General features: G+C 49.0%; 1 protein-coding gene across 2 annotated transcripts in view; it reads left to right on the plus strand.

The window, feature by feature from the left end:
* plxnb3 (plexin B3) overlaps nt 1-18,357 on the plus strand; it is a 51,159-nt gene that overhangs the window by 18,362 nt on the left and 14,440 nt on the right. For both annotated transcript variants that reach the window (XM_047585584.1, XM_047585575.1), the window contains 15 exons: nt 8,803-9,213; nt 9,459-10,191; nt 10,725-10,904; nt 11,570-11,701; nt 12,270-12,370; nt 12,459-12,591; nt 13,047-13,206; nt 13,289-13,397; nt 13,812-13,920; nt 14,012-14,128; nt 14,201-14,311; nt 15,174-15,264; nt 16,308-16,477; nt 16,807-16,958; nt 17,434-17,539. In XM_047585584.1, the coding sequence (XP_047441540.1) occupies nt 8,819-9,213; nt 9,459-10,191; nt 10,725-10,904; nt 11,570-11,701; nt 12,270-12,370; nt 12,459-12,591; nt 13,047-13,206; nt 13,289-13,397; nt 13,812-13,920; nt 14,012-14,128; nt 14,201-14,311; nt 15,174-15,264; nt 16,308-16,477; nt 16,807-16,958; nt 17,434-17,539 (2,799 nt within the window). In that variant the 5' untranslated portion in view covers nt 8,803-8,818. The remainder of the gene's footprint in view (nt 1-8,802; nt 9,214-9,458; nt 10,192-10,724; nt 10,905-11,569; nt 11,702-12,269; nt 12,371-12,458; nt 12,592-13,046; nt 13,207-13,288; nt 13,398-13,811; nt 13,921-14,011; nt 14,129-14,200; nt 14,312-15,173; nt 15,265-16,307; nt 16,478-16,806; nt 16,959-17,433; nt 17,540-18,357) is intronic.

The following is an 18,357-nucleotide window of genomic DNA, read 5'->3' on the forward strand; positions in this document are numbered from 1 at the left end:
GCTATGACTCTGGGTCTGGGTCTGGGTCTTGGTCTTGGTCTTGGTCTGGGTCTGGTTCTGGTTCTGGGTCCGGGTCCGTTCACGCCGCTGCTAAACTTTCACACTTGACTCCAGAGAAACGCTGCAGACGCTGATGTAAAAATGTTCCGGTCCCTGATTCTTTGATTCAGGTTTTTTACTCTGAACTTGCAAACGACAACAAACGAGAACGCACAAAGAAACAGACCTTCAGAAACTCGTACAGGTCTGAAGAAGGAGCTGGAGCTGCTGGTGTCTGATCAGCTGATCTCCTGCAGTGAGCTCAGAAACGGTAACGCGAGGCTCAGGAAACGCTGAGGACGTGTGAAGTTTGTGCAGCAGAAAATGTTTGTGCAGCAGAAAATGCACCGTGTGTGGTACCTGCAGGCTTCCTGTGGTGGAAATGACACAACTTCTAAGCTTGGTCGTGTGGTTGAGCTCAGGCCGGGAACCATCACAGCGTTTCCACCAACTACTTCATTCCTGCAGGTGAAGGTTGGATCAGAAGTGATGCAGCGTACGTCCTCACAGCTGCGACGTTAGCACAGACCTTAGCATCCTCGCTAACGTAGCTCCACAGAAGTACAACCAGAGCTGTGATTGGTCCAGTTTGTTTCCAGCTGCTTCTCCATCTCCTCCATATTTTTTTCTAATTGATACTTTTGAATCAATAAAGACTGACTTAAAAGACACAGCACCACCTAGTGTTTGGGAGGAGTTGTTACGGACTGTACGTAGGTTAGAATATGATGTCACTGGAGACGATGCAGGGGTCATGTGACCAGTTCATCCGAATCCATCTCCCTCAGAGTGAAGAGTTTCAGAGAATTATGGGACATGAGCAGAGTTACGTTCGTAATGGAAACAAAGAGCAGCTGGACTTCATGGAAATTTCAGAAATATCACTTGTATTTTGAGAAAGACGGTCGTGACTAACAGTCACTTCCACAAACAGTTTGCACAGTCGAATTTAATCCTGCAAACAGCAGCAGTGAAGAAGTTGCAGTGATGATCTGAGGGCGGCGTTACAGTCTGAACCCTGGGCTGCTGGGACGTGTAGTTCACTGGTTCAGTCAGCGAGTTCCTGGGACAGTTCTCTGGTTTGTTCTGTTCTCACCTGGTTCCTGGTTCCTGGTTCCCGGTTCCCGGCTGAAGGTCTGAACCTTGTGGTTGGATCTAGTTTGAGGACGGGAGGAGATGTAGGAGATGTATTTACAGGACTCTAAGGGAGTCGGATGAGACCTGAACCCAGACTGATCAGATCCAGTCTGAGTCCATCACCTGACGTCTGTTCCTCTTCAGTTCATTAAGCCCCGCCCTCAAATCATCTGATTGGCCGCTGCAGAATGAGCTCCTAACGAGATCAAAATATTTAGTTCAGACGTTTGAGACAAAGTCATGACTTCATTCATTCATTCATTCATTCATTCACCTCCCTTCATGTGTCCATGTTGATTAAACTCCTCCCCCCTCCTCCCTGCCCCCCCCACCAACCACCTTCAAAGCCTTGTTTTAATCTTGTAAAAATTCTGCTCATAAACACATAATGGAGCAGTTCACGCTTGTTAAGTGTGTGTCGGGGAGGAGGGAGGAGGGAGGAGGGTGGAGGGTGGAGGGAGGAGGGTGGAGTTGGTTTAATATAACTGCCCCCCCCCTCCCCCCCCCCCCCCCCCTCCTCCCTGGTGCAGAGCCCTTCTCTCTCTCTCTCGTCTCCTTTGAATCCGTTCTCCAGTCTCAGGGTGACGGCGGCTGGAGGTCGACTTCCTGTTAGATTCCTGCTCCGTTTATTTATTTATTTATTGATGATTTTTTTAACCCGTCCAGCTGTTGTTCCAGCTCCTGACTCGTCTTTGTGTTGTTGTCATGACAACGAATCAGGGTGATTTAATGGAGGGTCTGGGCGCAGCAGCTCAGGAGTTTCTGCTCGTCATTATTATTATACTCTAGATTATTACTGTTATTAGCAGCGACTCAGAGGTCTGAGGAAGAGGAGGAGGATGAGGAGGAAGAGGAGGAGGAGGAGGAAGAGGAGGAAGGTGAAGATGAGGAGGAGGATGAAGATGTAGATGGAGGTGAAGATGAGGATGTAGATGAAGATGAAGATGAGGATGAAGGTGAAGATGAAGGTGAGGATGAGGATGAGGATGAGGATGAGGATGAGGATGAGGGTGAAGGTGAAGATGAGGATGAGGATGAGGATGAGGATGTAGATGAAGGTGAAGATGAGGATGAAGATGAAGGTGAAGATGTCAGGACTCTGGACTCAGACCTGGAGACACTTGGACCAAATGAAACATTATCTGGACAATAAAAACATTTTCAGTGATTTTCTCTGCAGCTGGGATCAGGTCTATGGGGGGGGGGTTAGCCTGGGGGTCAGAGTCTGATGAAGGAGCTGGTCCCTGTGGACCCCCCTGCAGCAGGGTGGAGGATGGTCCTGTGAACCGTAGGGATTAGGAGGGGGGGGGGGGAGGGAGGAGGAGGAAGAGGAGGAGGAGGAGGAGGAGGAAGAGGAGGAGGAAGTGAATGTGTAAGAAGAGAAAGAAGAAGAAGAAGCTGCAGGGACTGAAGGTGTTGCAGGGAGGTGACGAGGAGGCGGAGCTAAACCCACAACATCACACACTGATCAAAACCACTGACTGCACACACACACACACACACACACACACACACACACAGACACACACACACACTCTGTTAGTGATGGAATCAGCATCAGTATCATTAACACCCATCACCTCCCAGCACTTGTTCACACGTTCCTCACACAGACAGATGTCAGTGTGTGTGTGTGTGTGTGTGTGTGTGTGTGTGTGTGTGTGTGTGTGTGTGTGTGTGTGTGTGTTATAGTTTGAGTATCAAAGTCTTGTAGTTATTAATATTTCATGTTTTTAGTGATCAGTATTCAGTTTGTGGAGGTTTGACTCAGATCAGGTCTACAACTGCAGAGGAAGGAAGGAAGGAAGGAAAGGAGGGGAGGAAGAAAGGAAGGAAGGAAGGAGGAAGGAAGGAAGGAAGGAAGGAAGGAAGGAAGGAAGGAAGGAAGGGAGGGAGGGAGGAAGGAAGGAAGGAGGAAGGAAGGAAGGAAGGAAGGGAGGAAGGAAGGAAAGGAAAGGAGGGAGGGAGGAAGGAAAGGAAGGGAGGAAGGAAGGAAGGAAGGAAGGAAGGAAGGAAGGAAGGAGTTATCCTGAGTGAATCTCTGAGGCTCCTCTCGTGTCTCTGAGTCGCTGAGTTTAAACTGAAGCAGATGAAACCGTCCCTGATCCTGATTCATGTGATCACTCGTTTATTTCCAGACTTTCTGGTATTTTTAGAGGCTGGAGCTGTTGTTGTTTCCCTGCTAATCTGCTGTTATTCCCTTATTATTCTCATCTTGTGTTTGGGATTAAACTCTTTATTCTGATCTGATCCTCCTGTCAAACGCTCCCGGTTTCGTGTGTGTGTGCGTTTACATGTGGTGTGAATACAAACAGGGTTTAATCCAGATTAAAGGCGGAGATGCAGCGATAGCAGCTCAGCTGTTGGGAGACGATTCTTCAGCCTGAGCACAAAACAGGAATTAGCTCCTTTCATCGATCACAGGCAGAAGTTCAGACAGATCTGCTGAGGACCCACGGACACCACATCAACCGTCCCGGGCGTCCACACACGAGACTAAAAACACACAATGTTACATGTCAGGATTAAACCAGAGACGTTTCCATCAATCAGACTCAGGTCCTGGTTCAGTTTCTATAAATCAGGGATTTGTCTCATGTTTGTGTTGAAGTGTGTGATGGAAAAGGACAAAGGAGCTTTGTGAGGAGCTCAGGAAAAGAGTTGGAAAAGGTTCCACATCCATCTCTAGAGTCTGGAAGCCACAAATAATCCAGAGATAATCCAGAGAGTGAGACAGAGTGAAGATGAGGAGCGGCCCACGACAAACACCACCATCATAGTCTGAGAGGAAGTAATGAAGGAAGGAAGGAAGGAAATAAGGAGGGAAAGAGAAATATTAACTGTACCCCCCCTCGCCCCCCCCGCCACGCCCCTCGTCTCCACGGTAACCACGCTAATAATGGAGGATGGGTGTTTGTGTTTAAACAACTTATCATGTCCCTGCAGCAACGGGCTGCGTCTCCACGGCGACAAATTGACTTCCTGTGGACAGGATGATGATGAAGACGATGATGATGAAGGGAGCGTGAACAGTAGAGTGAGCTCGTCTGGGAAACTACTTTATGACGACACCCTCAACACACACACACGCACACACACACACACACACACACACACACACACACACACACACACACACACACACACACACACACACACACTCTCCCCTGTTGAGCTCATGAATATTTTCTGGTGGAGACGAGAACTGTTTGATATCATCTGACAATATGACACACACTCATCCCACTGGGATTTAAACCCAGGGTGTGTGTGTGTGTGTGTGTGTGTGTGTGTGAGTGTGTGTGTGTGTGTGTGTGTGTGTGAATAATAACTAAGATAAGAAAATGTTCATGAAGCAGGAAAAAATGAGGAGGCAGCAGAGGATGTGGACATTTGAAGGTGTGTCCAGGACCAGGAACTAGGAACTAAGAACCTGGATTAGGACCAGGACCAGGACTAGGATTGAGCCAGGACCAGGAACCAGGAACTAGAAACCCCTAATCCGGGACAGGGACCATCCCAGGGGAACCAGAACCAGGAACCAGGAGCCAGGTTTAGGAGTTGGGAGGGGGTGGGCAGACAGGAACTGAACAAAGAGAAGGAATTTAACTTCACAGACAGGAACCCAGTCACAGATTCAGCAGAGGAGGAGGAGGAGGAGGGGGGAGGAGGGGGGAGGAGGGAGGAGGGGGGAGCCTGAGGTGAGGAAGCCTGTAATCATCACCTCACTGTGCTGAAAGCAGCCTGTCCTTCATTTACATAGAGAGAGGAGGGGGGGAGGAGGAGAGGAGGGGGGGGAGGAGGAGGAGGAGAGGACCCACGAGAGAATTAAAAAGAAGAGGAAGAGGAGGAGGAGGGGGGGGGGTGTGACAGGAACAGAAAGTGGAGTGAATTATCAGAGTAAACCTGTTTCTGTGCTCACACCTGCAGCATCGTAGCCTCCGTTACCACGGTTACCACTGGCTGAGCAAAACACCTGGAGCTCAGACGAAGCGCGAGATGGTCACATGGTCACAGGGTCACATGTTCACCTGGTCACAGGGTCACCTGGTCACAGGGTCACATGGTCAAAGGGTCACCTGGTCACATGGTCACAGAGTCTTAAAGATGTTTCATGTCTGGGAGGGAGTTTTACTCTATGTTACTATCAGTCTAAAGTCTCCATTGTCGCTGTGAGTACTTCACGACATTTTGCAGACCCCCGGCTTAAAGGGCTCATATAAAGGTGATCTCCATTCGTTGGCTAGGCTAGTTAGCTGGTGTGTTGTGTTGGCTGCTAGCTGCTAGCTGACTGCTAGCCTGTAACATCTAATGCTGTGTAATAATGAATCCAGTCTTTGATTGGAACGTCCCTGACGTCTGATTTTCTCCTCTGAAAGTCGTAGAGTCGTAGAGTCTCTCACTACGCCCGAGTTAAGTTTCCAAGATGGCCGCCCCGTGTGTAAATGGTAACAACAAGCTCCTGTGATATTCCCTTTATTAGCTCCTTAGTCGTTGTTGCACTAAATTATTTTTCCACATACATATGTTGAAATGCTGTTCTAATGTAATTAGTGTCCATAGTGTCCATGTATCCATAGTGTCCATAGTGTCCATAGTGTCCATAGTGTCCATGTATCCATAGTGTCCATAGTGTCCATGTATCCATAGTGTCCATAGTGTCCATAGTGTCCAGGATCCATAGTGTCCATAGTGTCCATAGTGTCCATAGTGTCCATGTATCCATAGTGTCCATAGTGTCCATAGTGTCCAGGATCCATAGTGTCCATAGTGTCCATAGTGTCCAGGATCCATAGTGTCCATAGTGTCCATAGTGTCCAGGATCCATAGTGTCCATAGTGTCCATAGTGTCCATAGTGTCCATAGTTGTGTCTCTGCTGCAGGTCAGAGGACAGTTTCCACTTCCTTCTGGATCATAAACTCTACATCAGAGTCTGTTGATCTGAGGACGTGTCGGTGTTTAAAGCAGATGAACACATGAATTAAATGGCTGAACGGGTCTTTGCTCCGTCTGTCCACACTTTGATTCATTAAACGTCTTCAGGATCCTGAAGTCACAGAGATGCAGATTCTCTTCTTGGTTATTGATCGTTTCATTTTCACTTTATAAATTAGAGACATGGACGATTCCAGGTCCCGGATAAAACAGGACGGTTTCTCTGATTCCATCTTCGTGTTCGTGTTCATCTCTGGACGTCTCTAGTATCTGGGGGGGGGGGGGGGGGGCTCATCTGAATTCAACAGATCAAACATGATTTTTTTTTCATGGTTTTTTAACATTTCATCGCCTCCAGCTCAACCCCCCCACCCCCCCCCCACCCCCACCTCCTTCTTCTGTCCTTCTTATAACCTCTCTCTCTTTCTTTCCTCAAACTTTAAGGCTCACTCTCTCGTTTTACTTTCTGATGGCACATAACTCTTTCTCTGCAGCATGAATTATAGATGACCCCCCCCCCCCACACACACACACACACACACAGACACACACACAGACACACACAGACACACACACACACACACACAGGCTGAAGGAGGAGGAAGTTATTAGCATACAGAGCGTGTGCGGATGTTCAGTATTACCATGGAAATGCTGGAGCCTGTGTGTGTTTGTATCCTGAGGCCTCTGCGGGTGTTTCCCAGCATGCACTGGGGGAAGTTAAACAGACTGGAACTCTGAACCAACACCCAGCAGGAGGGACGACACAGAGAGAGGACGAGCTGATGGAATAGAGATGTGGTGCAGCCTCAGTCCAGCTGCACAGGCTAGCTTAGCGTAGCTTAGCTTAGCTTAGCTTAGCCTCCTCCTCATCCTGCATCAGTCCAGCTGTTTCTCCTCCTCTGTAGTTTTTCCCAAACATTTTCTCTTGTCGTTCTTTGTCTGTTGGGACAAAAACATGAAGGTTTTTTTTTTCTCCTTTAGCCTTAAATCCAGTGGGATTTATTATATGAACGTAACAGAGCAGAGGGCAGAAATATACGAGCAGGAGATGAGAACACACGTTGAACACACGGTGCACGTCAGAGTTAAACATAATTATACTAATCAAAGAAAAGCTGTGATGAGAAGAAGTACGAGCTGCTGGGTGACGGCAGGTTTCTGGTCGTTGTAGCAGCAGCAGCTGTTGTTGTGGTGATGCTAATGGTGATGCTAGCAGCTAGCATGTTTCCACTCACATCGTCCTCCTAACTAAACCAGGCTGTTGAAGTGGCTGTTAGCAACCTTTAGCATTGGTTAGCATCACAGCCTGAGGGTTGTTGGTTCTATGCTGCCTCCTATTTTCTCTGGGGTCAGTTTGATCCCATTCACTGTTTCATTTGTTCTGATTCACATTTAGTTTAATGGAGACGCCGTCATGGACGTAATATATGTTCTTATTCTTGATAATAGTTTTGCTCTAGAGAACAAGAACTGGATGTTTCCCTGTCGTCAGGTATCGTGATGGATATTTGAGGTGGGGAGCCATTAACAAACCAACAGAAATAATAAAGCGTGGGCTGGATGGTTGAGCTGGTCTGGAATGGCAGCGGCTGTGATCCAGCAGGATCATAAGAAACAAGGGCTTCTGTGTTGGTTGGAGGATGTTGATGGAAATGAGTTTCCGTGCATCTGATTTCCATGAGACAGGATCTGGTTCTGAACCGTGAACGTCATTTAGATCAGAGTCGCTCAGACACATGGTGGACGGGAGGTTTGTGTCTGTGAGCGGGAGCTGAAAGAAAGACGACTTGTTCCAGCTTCACCAGGAGGCACGTTCACAATCCCTCTCAAGTTCCCGTGAACGTCTCCGAGTCGGAGACAACATGTGATCTCTGCCCCGAGAGCCCCAACCACCAAGCATCCCGCCGCAAGTTTCAACGTTGCCGTGGATACGGGTTTGTTGCCATGGTGACGCCACCAGAGGCTGTTACAGTTTTGACCGTTGGATGTAAAAATATATAAATAAATAAAAAATAAAAAATCATGATTCAGCAAAATGTTTTCTTAACATCTGGAGGGAGACGGGGAATCAGAGCGGAGGTGAATTTACATACGGTTCAGCTCTGATCTGAGGGAGGAAGCACTGAGGAAGACTCAGGTTAATTATAGCAATAACAATAATAATAATAAAGAAACAAATAATTAAGCTGCAACAAACAGTTCAAAAACAAATTAATTTAATTAGAAAAGATGTTTGTAAATAGCATCAGTCGTGTAGAATTGAAGTCTGCTGCTGTCATGCTAGCCATTAGCATCACCATCAACTTCACCATTAGCATCACATTTAGCATCACAGCTAATGTCACCATTAGCATCACCATCAACTTCACCATTAGCATCACCTTTAGCATCACGGCTAATGTCACCATTAGCATCACCACTTGCGAAACCATTAGCATTTCAGTCAGAATCTCAGCTAGTTCTTGGAGATGAGGGCGCAACAACAACAAACTATTTCAAATAATGACATATTGACATGTCTTCAACTTTATGCTCTGGAGTTTATATCCGTTATGTTCTGGTTTTCCAACATGTCGACATGTGTGCTCTACTGTCCTCTAGAGCAGTGATTGTCAACTGGTGCGTCACAACCTAAAAATCAGCCACAGGAGACGTTGAACTCAGCTGAGTTTTCATTTCTGTTGCAGATAAAGAGGAGCTGCCATGTTGGCCTCCTCCATCGCCCCATCACTCCTCCTCCTCCTCCTCCTCCTCCTTCCCCCTCCCTCCCACCCTGCAGACGCCTCGGTGCAGTGGGTGGAGCTAGAGGGAGACCCCCTGTCCCACCTGCTGCTGGACCCGGGGGCGGGGTTTCTGTATGTGGGCGGGGTCGATCACCTGTACCAGATGACGTTGGACTTGAAGATGGTGTCTCATGTGACGACCGGCCCTCAACTGGACTCCCCCGACTGCCTCCCCCCCATTGTCCCCCAGGACTGCCGCTCAGCCACACCCACTCACAACCACAACAAGCTGCTGCTGCTGGAGCCGGGGCAAGGGGCGGAGCCAGGGAGTCTGATAGTGTGTGGGTCACTTTACCAGGGAATCTGTGAGAAGAGGTGAGTCAGGTCGCCATGTTGCAACCCAGTAAACTAGCATCATCACTAGCATCATCATTAACATCACCATTAGCAGCATTACTAGCATCACCACTAGCATAATTACTAGCATCATCACTAGCATCACCGGTCTGTGAGAAGGGGTGGGTCAGGTTGCCATGTCATCACAGCAACCCAGTAAACTGTACCTTCTGGGACTCAGGTCACCATGGTAACCTGACTGCATGTCCTCTTTGTCCCTGCAGGAGTCTGTCCAACATCTCTCAGCTCATCTACCAGACGTCCAACCCAGTCGACACTCAGTATGTCGCCGCTAACGACCCCCGGGTCTCCACCGTCGGCGTGGTGATAACTACCAGCAACAAACAGGAAGGGGGCGGAGCTGACGGTGTGTTGCGCCTGATGCTGGTTGGTCGAGGCTACACCAGCAAAGGCCCTGGCGACATCCCACCAATCACGACGCGGCGCCTCTTCCCGGTGCCCCCCCCTCGCCGGGCGTTCTCCCAGGAGGAGGAGCTGGGGAAACTGGTCGTGGGAAGTTACTCTGAGTACAACAACCACTTTGTGAAGGCCGTCGCTCATGGCAAGCATGTCTACTTCCTGTTCTCGCGGCGGGACATGTGGCACAAAAAGGAGTACCGGACCTACGCCTCCCGGCTCTGCACCTCCGACCGGAGCTTCTACTCATACGTGGAGGTGCCGCTGCTTTGTGATGGCGGCTACAACCTGGCACAGGGGGCGTGGCTAGGCAACCACTCAGGTGAGCCCGCCCTGTTTGTCGTCATGGCAGCGGGGCAGGCGTCAACACCTGTGGCCACGAGTCGCTCGGCGCTGTGCATCTATGGGATGGCGGAGCTGGACGCAATGCTGCGGAGGGCGCAGGAAGTGTGCTACACGGAGGGGGGGCGGGGCAATAGCGGGCAGGAAGAGGCCTACATCGAGTACGCGGTGTCCTCAAAATGTCTCAAATTACCAAAGGTAAACAAACATGGGACGTCCTGACTCCACTCAGGATCAAGATGTCATTCCACTACGTAGCATCATCATTAAATCACCATTAGCATCACCACTAGCTTCACCATAAGCATCAACATTAGCATCATCATTAGCATAACCATTAGCATCGCCATTAGCATCACCTCTAGCTTCACCATAAGCATCAACATTAGCATCATCATTAGCATCATCACTAGCTTCACCATAAGCATCAACATTAGCATCATCATTAGCATCACCATTAGCATCGTGTTTATATATTTACATCTGTCTGTCTCCTGTTGACCTTAATACTGAGTGGATTAGAGGCGGCAGCATCTGTCAATCATACATCTGGATGGGTCTGACACACACACACACACACACACACACACGCACACGCACACACACACACACACACACACACACACACACACACACACACACACATGTGTTAGTATCCATAGTGTTATTGTCTGTCGTTGGACCGTCCACATACTTCTGGTCACTTTTGTCTCTGTCCATTTGTCTCTAAGGTCTCTCTCTCAGAGTACCCCTGTGGGGGGGAACACACCCCCAACCCCATCGCCAGCTCCGTGCCCCTCGCGGCCACGCCCACCATCACCTCTGCCACCCAGCTGACTGCTGTCACCACGGCAACGGAGGCGGGACACTCCATCGCTTTCCTGGGAGACAGAGACGGACGACTGTCCAAGGTCTCCCTCCTCCCCCTCCCTCTTAACTCATCTCTCCTCTGTTTTTCTTCACCCCCCTCCTTTTTATTCCCCCTTGTCATATCTCCACCCCCCCTCCCCCATTGGATGGTTTGGGTCCATGGTGGCCAGCGTGCCTTTGAGCAAAGCTTTAAATCTGCTTGTGTTGTTGTTAATGAGCCTGAGGCGCGTCACATGGGAGCGCGCTCAGATGGTTAGTGGTCCCCCAGGGGCATTCTGGGACATGTGGTCCAGTCCTGGGACAGACGATGGGGGCGCGTTGAAAAGGTCCTCACAGACGAGTTAATAATAACGAGCCTCTTAATAATTAATCACACACACTCCTTACCCAGAATGCACCTGGGGGACTGACAACCAGACAAAGGTTTAGATGTTTAGTTTCTGTTTGAGACTCCAACTAAAAACATAGAGAATATAAATATAAGGCAGCAGTCAAGCATCCCATAGTAACTGGAAGCAGGAAGTTGTCTCCATGGTGACCTCTGGTCCAGGCATGGATCATTATAAACTTTTGGGTCTCGAACCAAACATGTAACACCGGAGAGCTGATGGAGCCCTGACACAGACCGTGTAGTTTCTGCTTGATCCAGATCTTGTCTGAGGTCCGGTCGTTATGTTTTGGCTGATAACTGGTGTCTGTGTTGCAGGTGTTGGTGCACTCCGACCGGTCAGGTGATCTCTACGGCAGTGTGTTGGTGGACGACGCCGGCAGTGCCATCAGCGCTGACCTCCTATTGGACGAGAGCCAGCAGCACGTTTACGTCCTGACCAGCGGCCGGGTGAGAGCATAGACTGTATAAAATGTGGACGCCACGTCTCCACTTCCTCTCATTGATCAAACTGATGCATTTTTCCCGTGAATTTGGAGCCAGAGTCTGATCAGTACGGCCTGAGGGCGGAGCCACGATGTGGATGCCCCGCCCACACTCCCTCCAGACTCACAAGTGTGTTCCGTTAATTAATGAATCCTACGCTCTGCTCCACCTCCACCAGCTACGAGGAAATGTTGGATTATACACTGAACTTATTTTTAAAATCTCTCGCGGTTTAACTGGTGGTCGCCATGATGTCACATCCTGTTTCTAAACCAAATAACGAACTAAAACAAAACTTATCAGAAAAAATGACACTAGAACATTCATCAACATTACATTAACTACGTGGAATGACTGAAACCATCCATGAACATAATTTATTTGGCCCAAGTCCCGCCCACCAACATGGAGGGGGTGGAGCTTATGAGCTATACTACAGCCTCCAGCCACCAGGGGGCGCTCTGCATCTTTATGTGCTGTCTATGGTTCAAGCAGAGAAGTGAAACCAAACCGTTGTCTGTCTGTCTCTCAGCTGTCCAAGGTTCCCGTCTCGTCCTGTGAGAGACAGACGGACTGTTGGTCCTGTCTCGCTGTCAGAGACCCGTACTGTGGCTGGTGTGTCCTGGAGGGCAGGTACGTCCTCGTCTTCACACCTCACACAGACGTCCACGTTGCTGATGTTGATCTTCTCATCACCGGCCGCGCGCTGTCTTTCCTCCAGATGTTCCCGTAAACACGAGTGTGAGCGCCACCTGCAGCCCAACCACTGGCTGTGGAGCTTCAAGCCGGCCAATCGGTGCGTGACGGTGCAGAGCGTGACGCCGGCCAATCAGAGCAAAGATGAGCAGACGCAGGTGAGAAGCAGCTGACCAGGTCAGGGTCCGTCCTTCAGGAGACTCTGGTCTTTATTGACCCGTTGCCATGGTGATATCTATGCATCTGGTTTGGTCTGTAACCCCATCGTGGAACCAGACTGGAACCGGTTCGATTTTGGAACCAGTTTGGAACCAGTTTGGTACTGGAACCGGTTTACTCTCTGAAAAACAAAGGTTCAATCTGAACCAAAAATGGTTCTTTAAGGTGATGCCATTGAAGAACCATTTTGGTTCCACAAATAACAATTTACCGAGAGGTTCCTTCCAGTAAATGGTTCTACAATGAACCCATGAAGATGCCTCAAAGAACCATCAAAAACCAGTTCTTTCAGGCCCCATAAATGGTGGAAAACCGAGAATCAGTGCTAAGCTGAACCAGCCCAGGAACCTGTTTGGTGGTTCCTGGTTCCACTCATCGTGTCCCTGTCTCCTAGGTAACACTGTCAGTCCTCCAGCTTCCCGCCCTAACGGAGGCGGAGTCTCTGTCCTGTGTCTTCGGCGTCCTCCCACCTCATCCTGCCGTCGTCACAGGAACCAGCATCACCTGTCAATCACCCGCGCCCCAGCTCCTCCCAGCCATGCCGACAGGAAGTGGTGAGTACGAAACCCCCGAGTCTCTGCAGCGCCTCCGTCTCTGATCTGGTCATGAGTGACTCCTCTACCTTCACGCCTGCAGATCACATGATCCTCCCCGTGTCACTGACGTTCGGTCACGTGACCGTCGCCACGGGCAACATGACCTTCTACGACTGTGGAGCCGTGAGTCGACTGAACCAGAGCTCCCAGTAAGAGTCCCAGTATGATGAAGATGATGATGATGATGATGATGATGATGATGATGATGATGATGATGATGATGATGATGATGATGATGATGATGATGATGATGATGATGTGATGTGAAGATGTGATGATGATGATGATGATGAGGGTGATGATGATGATGATGATGATGATGATGAAGTGATGAGTGATGATGATGATGAGGGATGATGATGGTGATGATGATGATGATGATGATGATGATGATGATGTGATGATGATGATGATATGATGATGATGATGTGAGATATGATGATGATATGATGTGATGTGATGATGATGAAGATGAAGATGATGATGATGATGATGATGATGATAATGATGATGAAGATGATGATGATGATGATGAAGATGATGAAGATGATGATGTCTTCCAGGTGTCTGGCCTGTCTCAACAGTCCATGGACATGTAGCTGGTGTCCTCTGGATCAACTCTGCACCCACAACCAAATCTGTCCCAACCAACACACCATCCTCAACCAGAGAGTGAGACAACCTGTCTGTCCCTTTCTCTGTATCTGTCTCCTTCCCTGTCTCTGTCCCTGTCTGTCTCACGTAGCCTCCTTCTTGTCTTCAGGACTCTCCTGGTCCCTCGTCCTGTCCTCTGGTCTTCAGCCTGCAGAGTTCTGCCTTAGTGCCGTTGGGTCTGAGCACCACCGTGGTCCTGCAGGGACGAAACCTGGACGTCTTCACGGTGAGACACGTCCACCTGTAGCTGTGGACATTCTGGTCTGAGCTCAGTTTGACCCGTGTCCTGTCTCCTCAGGACGAGGCTCCGTACGTTTGTGTCGTTGAGATCGAAGGCGTCAAAATCAACCTGACGGCCGAGGACACACGAGACAATGAGACGCACACCTTCACCTGTACTACACACCAGGTAACACACATCTTCACCTGCACTACACACCAGGTAACACACACCTTCACCTGCACTACACACCAGGTAACACACACCTTCACCTGTACTACACACCAGGTAACACACACCTTCACCTGTACTACACACCAGGTAACACACACCTTCACCTGTACTACACACCAGGTAACACACACCTTCACCTGCACTACACACCAGGTAACACACACCTTCACCTGTACTACACACCAGGTAACACACCTTCACCTGCACTACACACCAGGTAAACACACACCTTCACCTGCACTACACACCAGGTAACACACACCTTCACCTGTACTACACACCAGGTAACACACACCTTCACCTGTACTACACACCAGGTAACACACACCTTCACCTGTACTACACACCAGGTAACACACACCTTCACCTGCACTACACACCAGGTAACACACACCTTCACCTGTACTACACACCAGGTAAACACACCCTTCACCTGCACTACACACCAGGTAACACACACCTTCACCTGCACTACACACCAGGTAACACACACCTTCACCTGTACTACACACCAGGTAACACACACCTTCACCTGTACTACACACCAGGTAACACACACCTTCACCTGCACTACACACCAGGTAACACACACCTTCACCTGTACTACACACCAGGTAACACACACCTTCACCTGCACTACACACCAGGTAACACACACCTTCACCTGCACTACACACCAGGTAACACACACCTTCACCTGTACTACACACCAAGTAACACACACCTTCACCTGTACTACACACAGACACACCTATGTTGAGATGCTCACTACCTGTGTGTTGTGTACCTGTGTGTTGTGTACCTGTGTGTTGTGTAGTTCCAGTTCTCCGTGAGCCGGCTCCAGTTTTCAGCTCCTGTTTATCTTCGTAAAGGACAAAGACGCATCGACACCTCACCTGGACTCACACGTAAGACGCTCACCTGTCTCTGTGTGTGTGTGTGTGTGTGTGTGTGTGTCTGTGTGTGTGTGTGTGCTTGTGCTTGTGTCTGTGTGTTTGTTGCCTGGTGTGTGTGTAGTGTCCGTGTGTGTTTGCTCGTGTAGTGTGTCGTGTGTCAGTGTGTCCTCTGTGGTATGTGTTGTGTCTGTGTCGTGTCTCTTGTGAGTGTCTGTAGTGTGTCTGGTGGTCTCTGTGCTGTGTTCTGTGTGTCCTGTATCGTGTAGTTGCTGTTCTCATTGTGTCTGTTTCTGTGGTAGTGTTCGTGTGTGTCTGTGTGTGTCGTGTGTGTCTGTGTGTGTCTCTGGTGTAGTGTGTATGTGCTGTGTATCTCTGTGTGTCTGTCTCTGGTCGTGTGTCTCTGTGTTGTCGTGTGTGTGTGTGTTGTCCTGTGTGTGTATGTGTGTCTGTGTGTGTCTCTGTGTGTGTCTGTGTGTGTCTCTGTGTGTATGTGTGTTTGTGTGTGTCTCTGTGTGTGTCTGTGTGTGTATGTGTGTCTCTGTGTGTGTCTCTGTGTGTATGTGTGTGTGTGTGTCTCTGTGTGTATGTGTGTGTGTGTGTGTCTGTGTGTGCGTGTCTCTGTGTGTGTGTGTGTGTCTGTGTGTCTCTGTGTGTCTGTGTGTATGTGTGTCTCTGTGTGTGTGTGTGTATGTGTGTCTCTGTGTGTGTCTCTGTGTGTGTGTGTGTGTGTGTCTGTGTGTATGTGTGTGTGTCTGTGTGTGTCTGTGTGTGTGTGTGTCTCTGTGTGTGTGTCTGTGTGTGTGTGTGTGTGTGTGTGTCTCTGTGTGTGTCTGTGTGTGTGTCTCTGTGTGTATGTGTGTCTGTGTGTGTCTCTGTGTGTGTCTGTGTGTGTCTGTGTGTGTCTCTGTGTGTATGTGTGTGTGTGTGTGTCTGTGTGTGTGTGTGTGTGTCTCTGTGTGTGTGTACGTGTGTCTGTGTGTGTGTGTCTGTGTGTGTGTACCTTTGTGAGGACGGTCTCAGGGTCTCAGTTCTGGTCCGTGTCCCCGTCCTTCCAGTCCAGCTCTACGACTGCTCCGCCGGCCAATCAGATTGCTCCCAGTGCAGGGCGGTGCCTGAGGAGTACGGCTGCGTCTGGTGTCCAGGTAGCCCCGCCCCCAGCTGCGTCTACAACCAGTCGTGCTCCGGCGTACCTGTGGACACCTGTCCTCCCCCTCAGATCACAAAGGTGTGTCCCCAAGACGTCCCGCTACTAGAGAGGGGACGGTTGACACCTGCTGCCTTTTCAAAATAAAAGCATTGGTTCTGAAATTGACCTTTGAGGGTTTATCATTAATAAACGTATTAACAAGTATTAATTAATTATTACTGTTACAGAGTCACACTAAAACACTCAGGTCATTTATCAGCATGTAGCACAAGTAATAAATGATACAAGAGAGAAAATAAATACGTGACTGAGTCTCATTGAAGAGGAAAATGATGAAGTGTTGATTAAAGAGCAGGTGAAACGAGTCCACAACATGTAGTAAAGAAACCCGTCTGTCCCATCTCCAGGTGACGCCCGTCTCCGGTCCTCTGGAGGGCGGAGTCCTGGTGACCATCACCGGGGCTAACCTGGGCATGAGGTACCAGGATGTGGAGGGCGGAGTCACGGTGGCAGGTGTTGAGTGTCTGCCTCAGCCTGAAGGATACCAGATCTCCACCAGGTAACGTTCAGTGGCTACAGACGTCCCACGAACCGGGTTCTCACAGGACCCGTCCAGGACCTGGTCCAGGTCCAGGACCGGTCCAGGTCCAGGTCCAGGTCTCTATTTGGAAAGTAAAAACTACACCTGAACCTGTTCCTGGTGACACAGATAAACCTGGTCCAGGTTAAACCTGGTCCATAAACCTGGACCCGTTCATCCACTCAGACCAGGGATGAACCCATTAACTCCACCATTCATGTGTTCATGTGGTTTAAACACTGACAGGTCCTCGGATCAACAGACTCTGATGTAGAGTTTATGATCCAGTAGAAAGTCAGACACAACTCTGGACAGGACTCATTTAGTTTGTTTGTTGTTTGTAGGGGGTCACATCTGAACCACAGGACCAGGTCCCAGGTAGAACTGGGTCTGTAGTTTCCTGTCTGACGTCCAGGTGTGTTGATGTGTGTTGCTGTGTGTCGTTGTGTGTCAGGGTTGTGTGTGAGCTGCAGCCCAGTGAGATCCAGACTCAGGGTCCCGTCCTGATCACCGTGGGAACAAACCCCCCAGGGAGGTCCACACAGATGTTCACCTATCAGGTGAGTCCAGAGGGGACAGGTAGACCAGGTTCAGCAGGGTCTACCCAGGGTCTGAGTCTGGGACGTCCTGCAGACGTTTTATTCATACAGAGAATCCTTTAAATATTCTGTCTTAAATGGGGACGTCAGTAACAACTCTGCCCAAACACCAGGTGGCGCTGTTCCTCTTTTTACCAGTCGGGCTCATTTTTGTTTCTACTTCCTGCTTCACTTAGAACAAATGTCTCCAAACCCCCTCAGTTAACCTCATCCGTTCTTTATTCATCCAAATCAATCAGTTTGAGAACGGTGGAGATGAAGAAGCAGCTAAAAAAACTAAAGAGGAAACATGTGGAACATCTGGACTCTGATTCCTCTGGCATCACATCGTCATCACGTGATTAATTCATTCCTTTATTTATTTAGTTTGATCCATTAACAGCTACACAATCACAAGTCAACATTACACATTGTAACGGATTTAAAACCAAGACATTAACCTCCTGAGACCCAGCGTCCTCATATGGGGACATTAAGCTTATTCTGCTTCATTTAAACCCATTGTTCTCATTAGTGGACATTTTACTGAATCTGCTATTGTACATTTTTGTTTTATTTATTTATTATATTTACCATTATTCATCTCACAGGCTCGACGTTGCCCATCCACCTTTGTGTTTTTATTTTCTTACACTTCTTCACTCTGCTAATTAAACCTCAGGGATAAATAAAGTTTTTTTCCGATTCTGACTTAAGTCTGCCATCTAGTGGTAGCAAAGGATCAGTGCACCAGTCAGTAAAAACATGATGGCAGATTCATTGTACAGACAATCAGACAA

This window comes from Mugil cephalus, chromosome 1 (assembly GCF_022458985.1).
Source record: "Mugil cephalus isolate CIBA_MC_2020 chromosome 1, CIBA_Mcephalus_1.1, whole genome shotgun sequence".
NCBI lineage: Eukaryota > Metazoa > Chordata > Actinopteri > Mugiliformes > Mugilidae > Mugil > Mugil cephalus.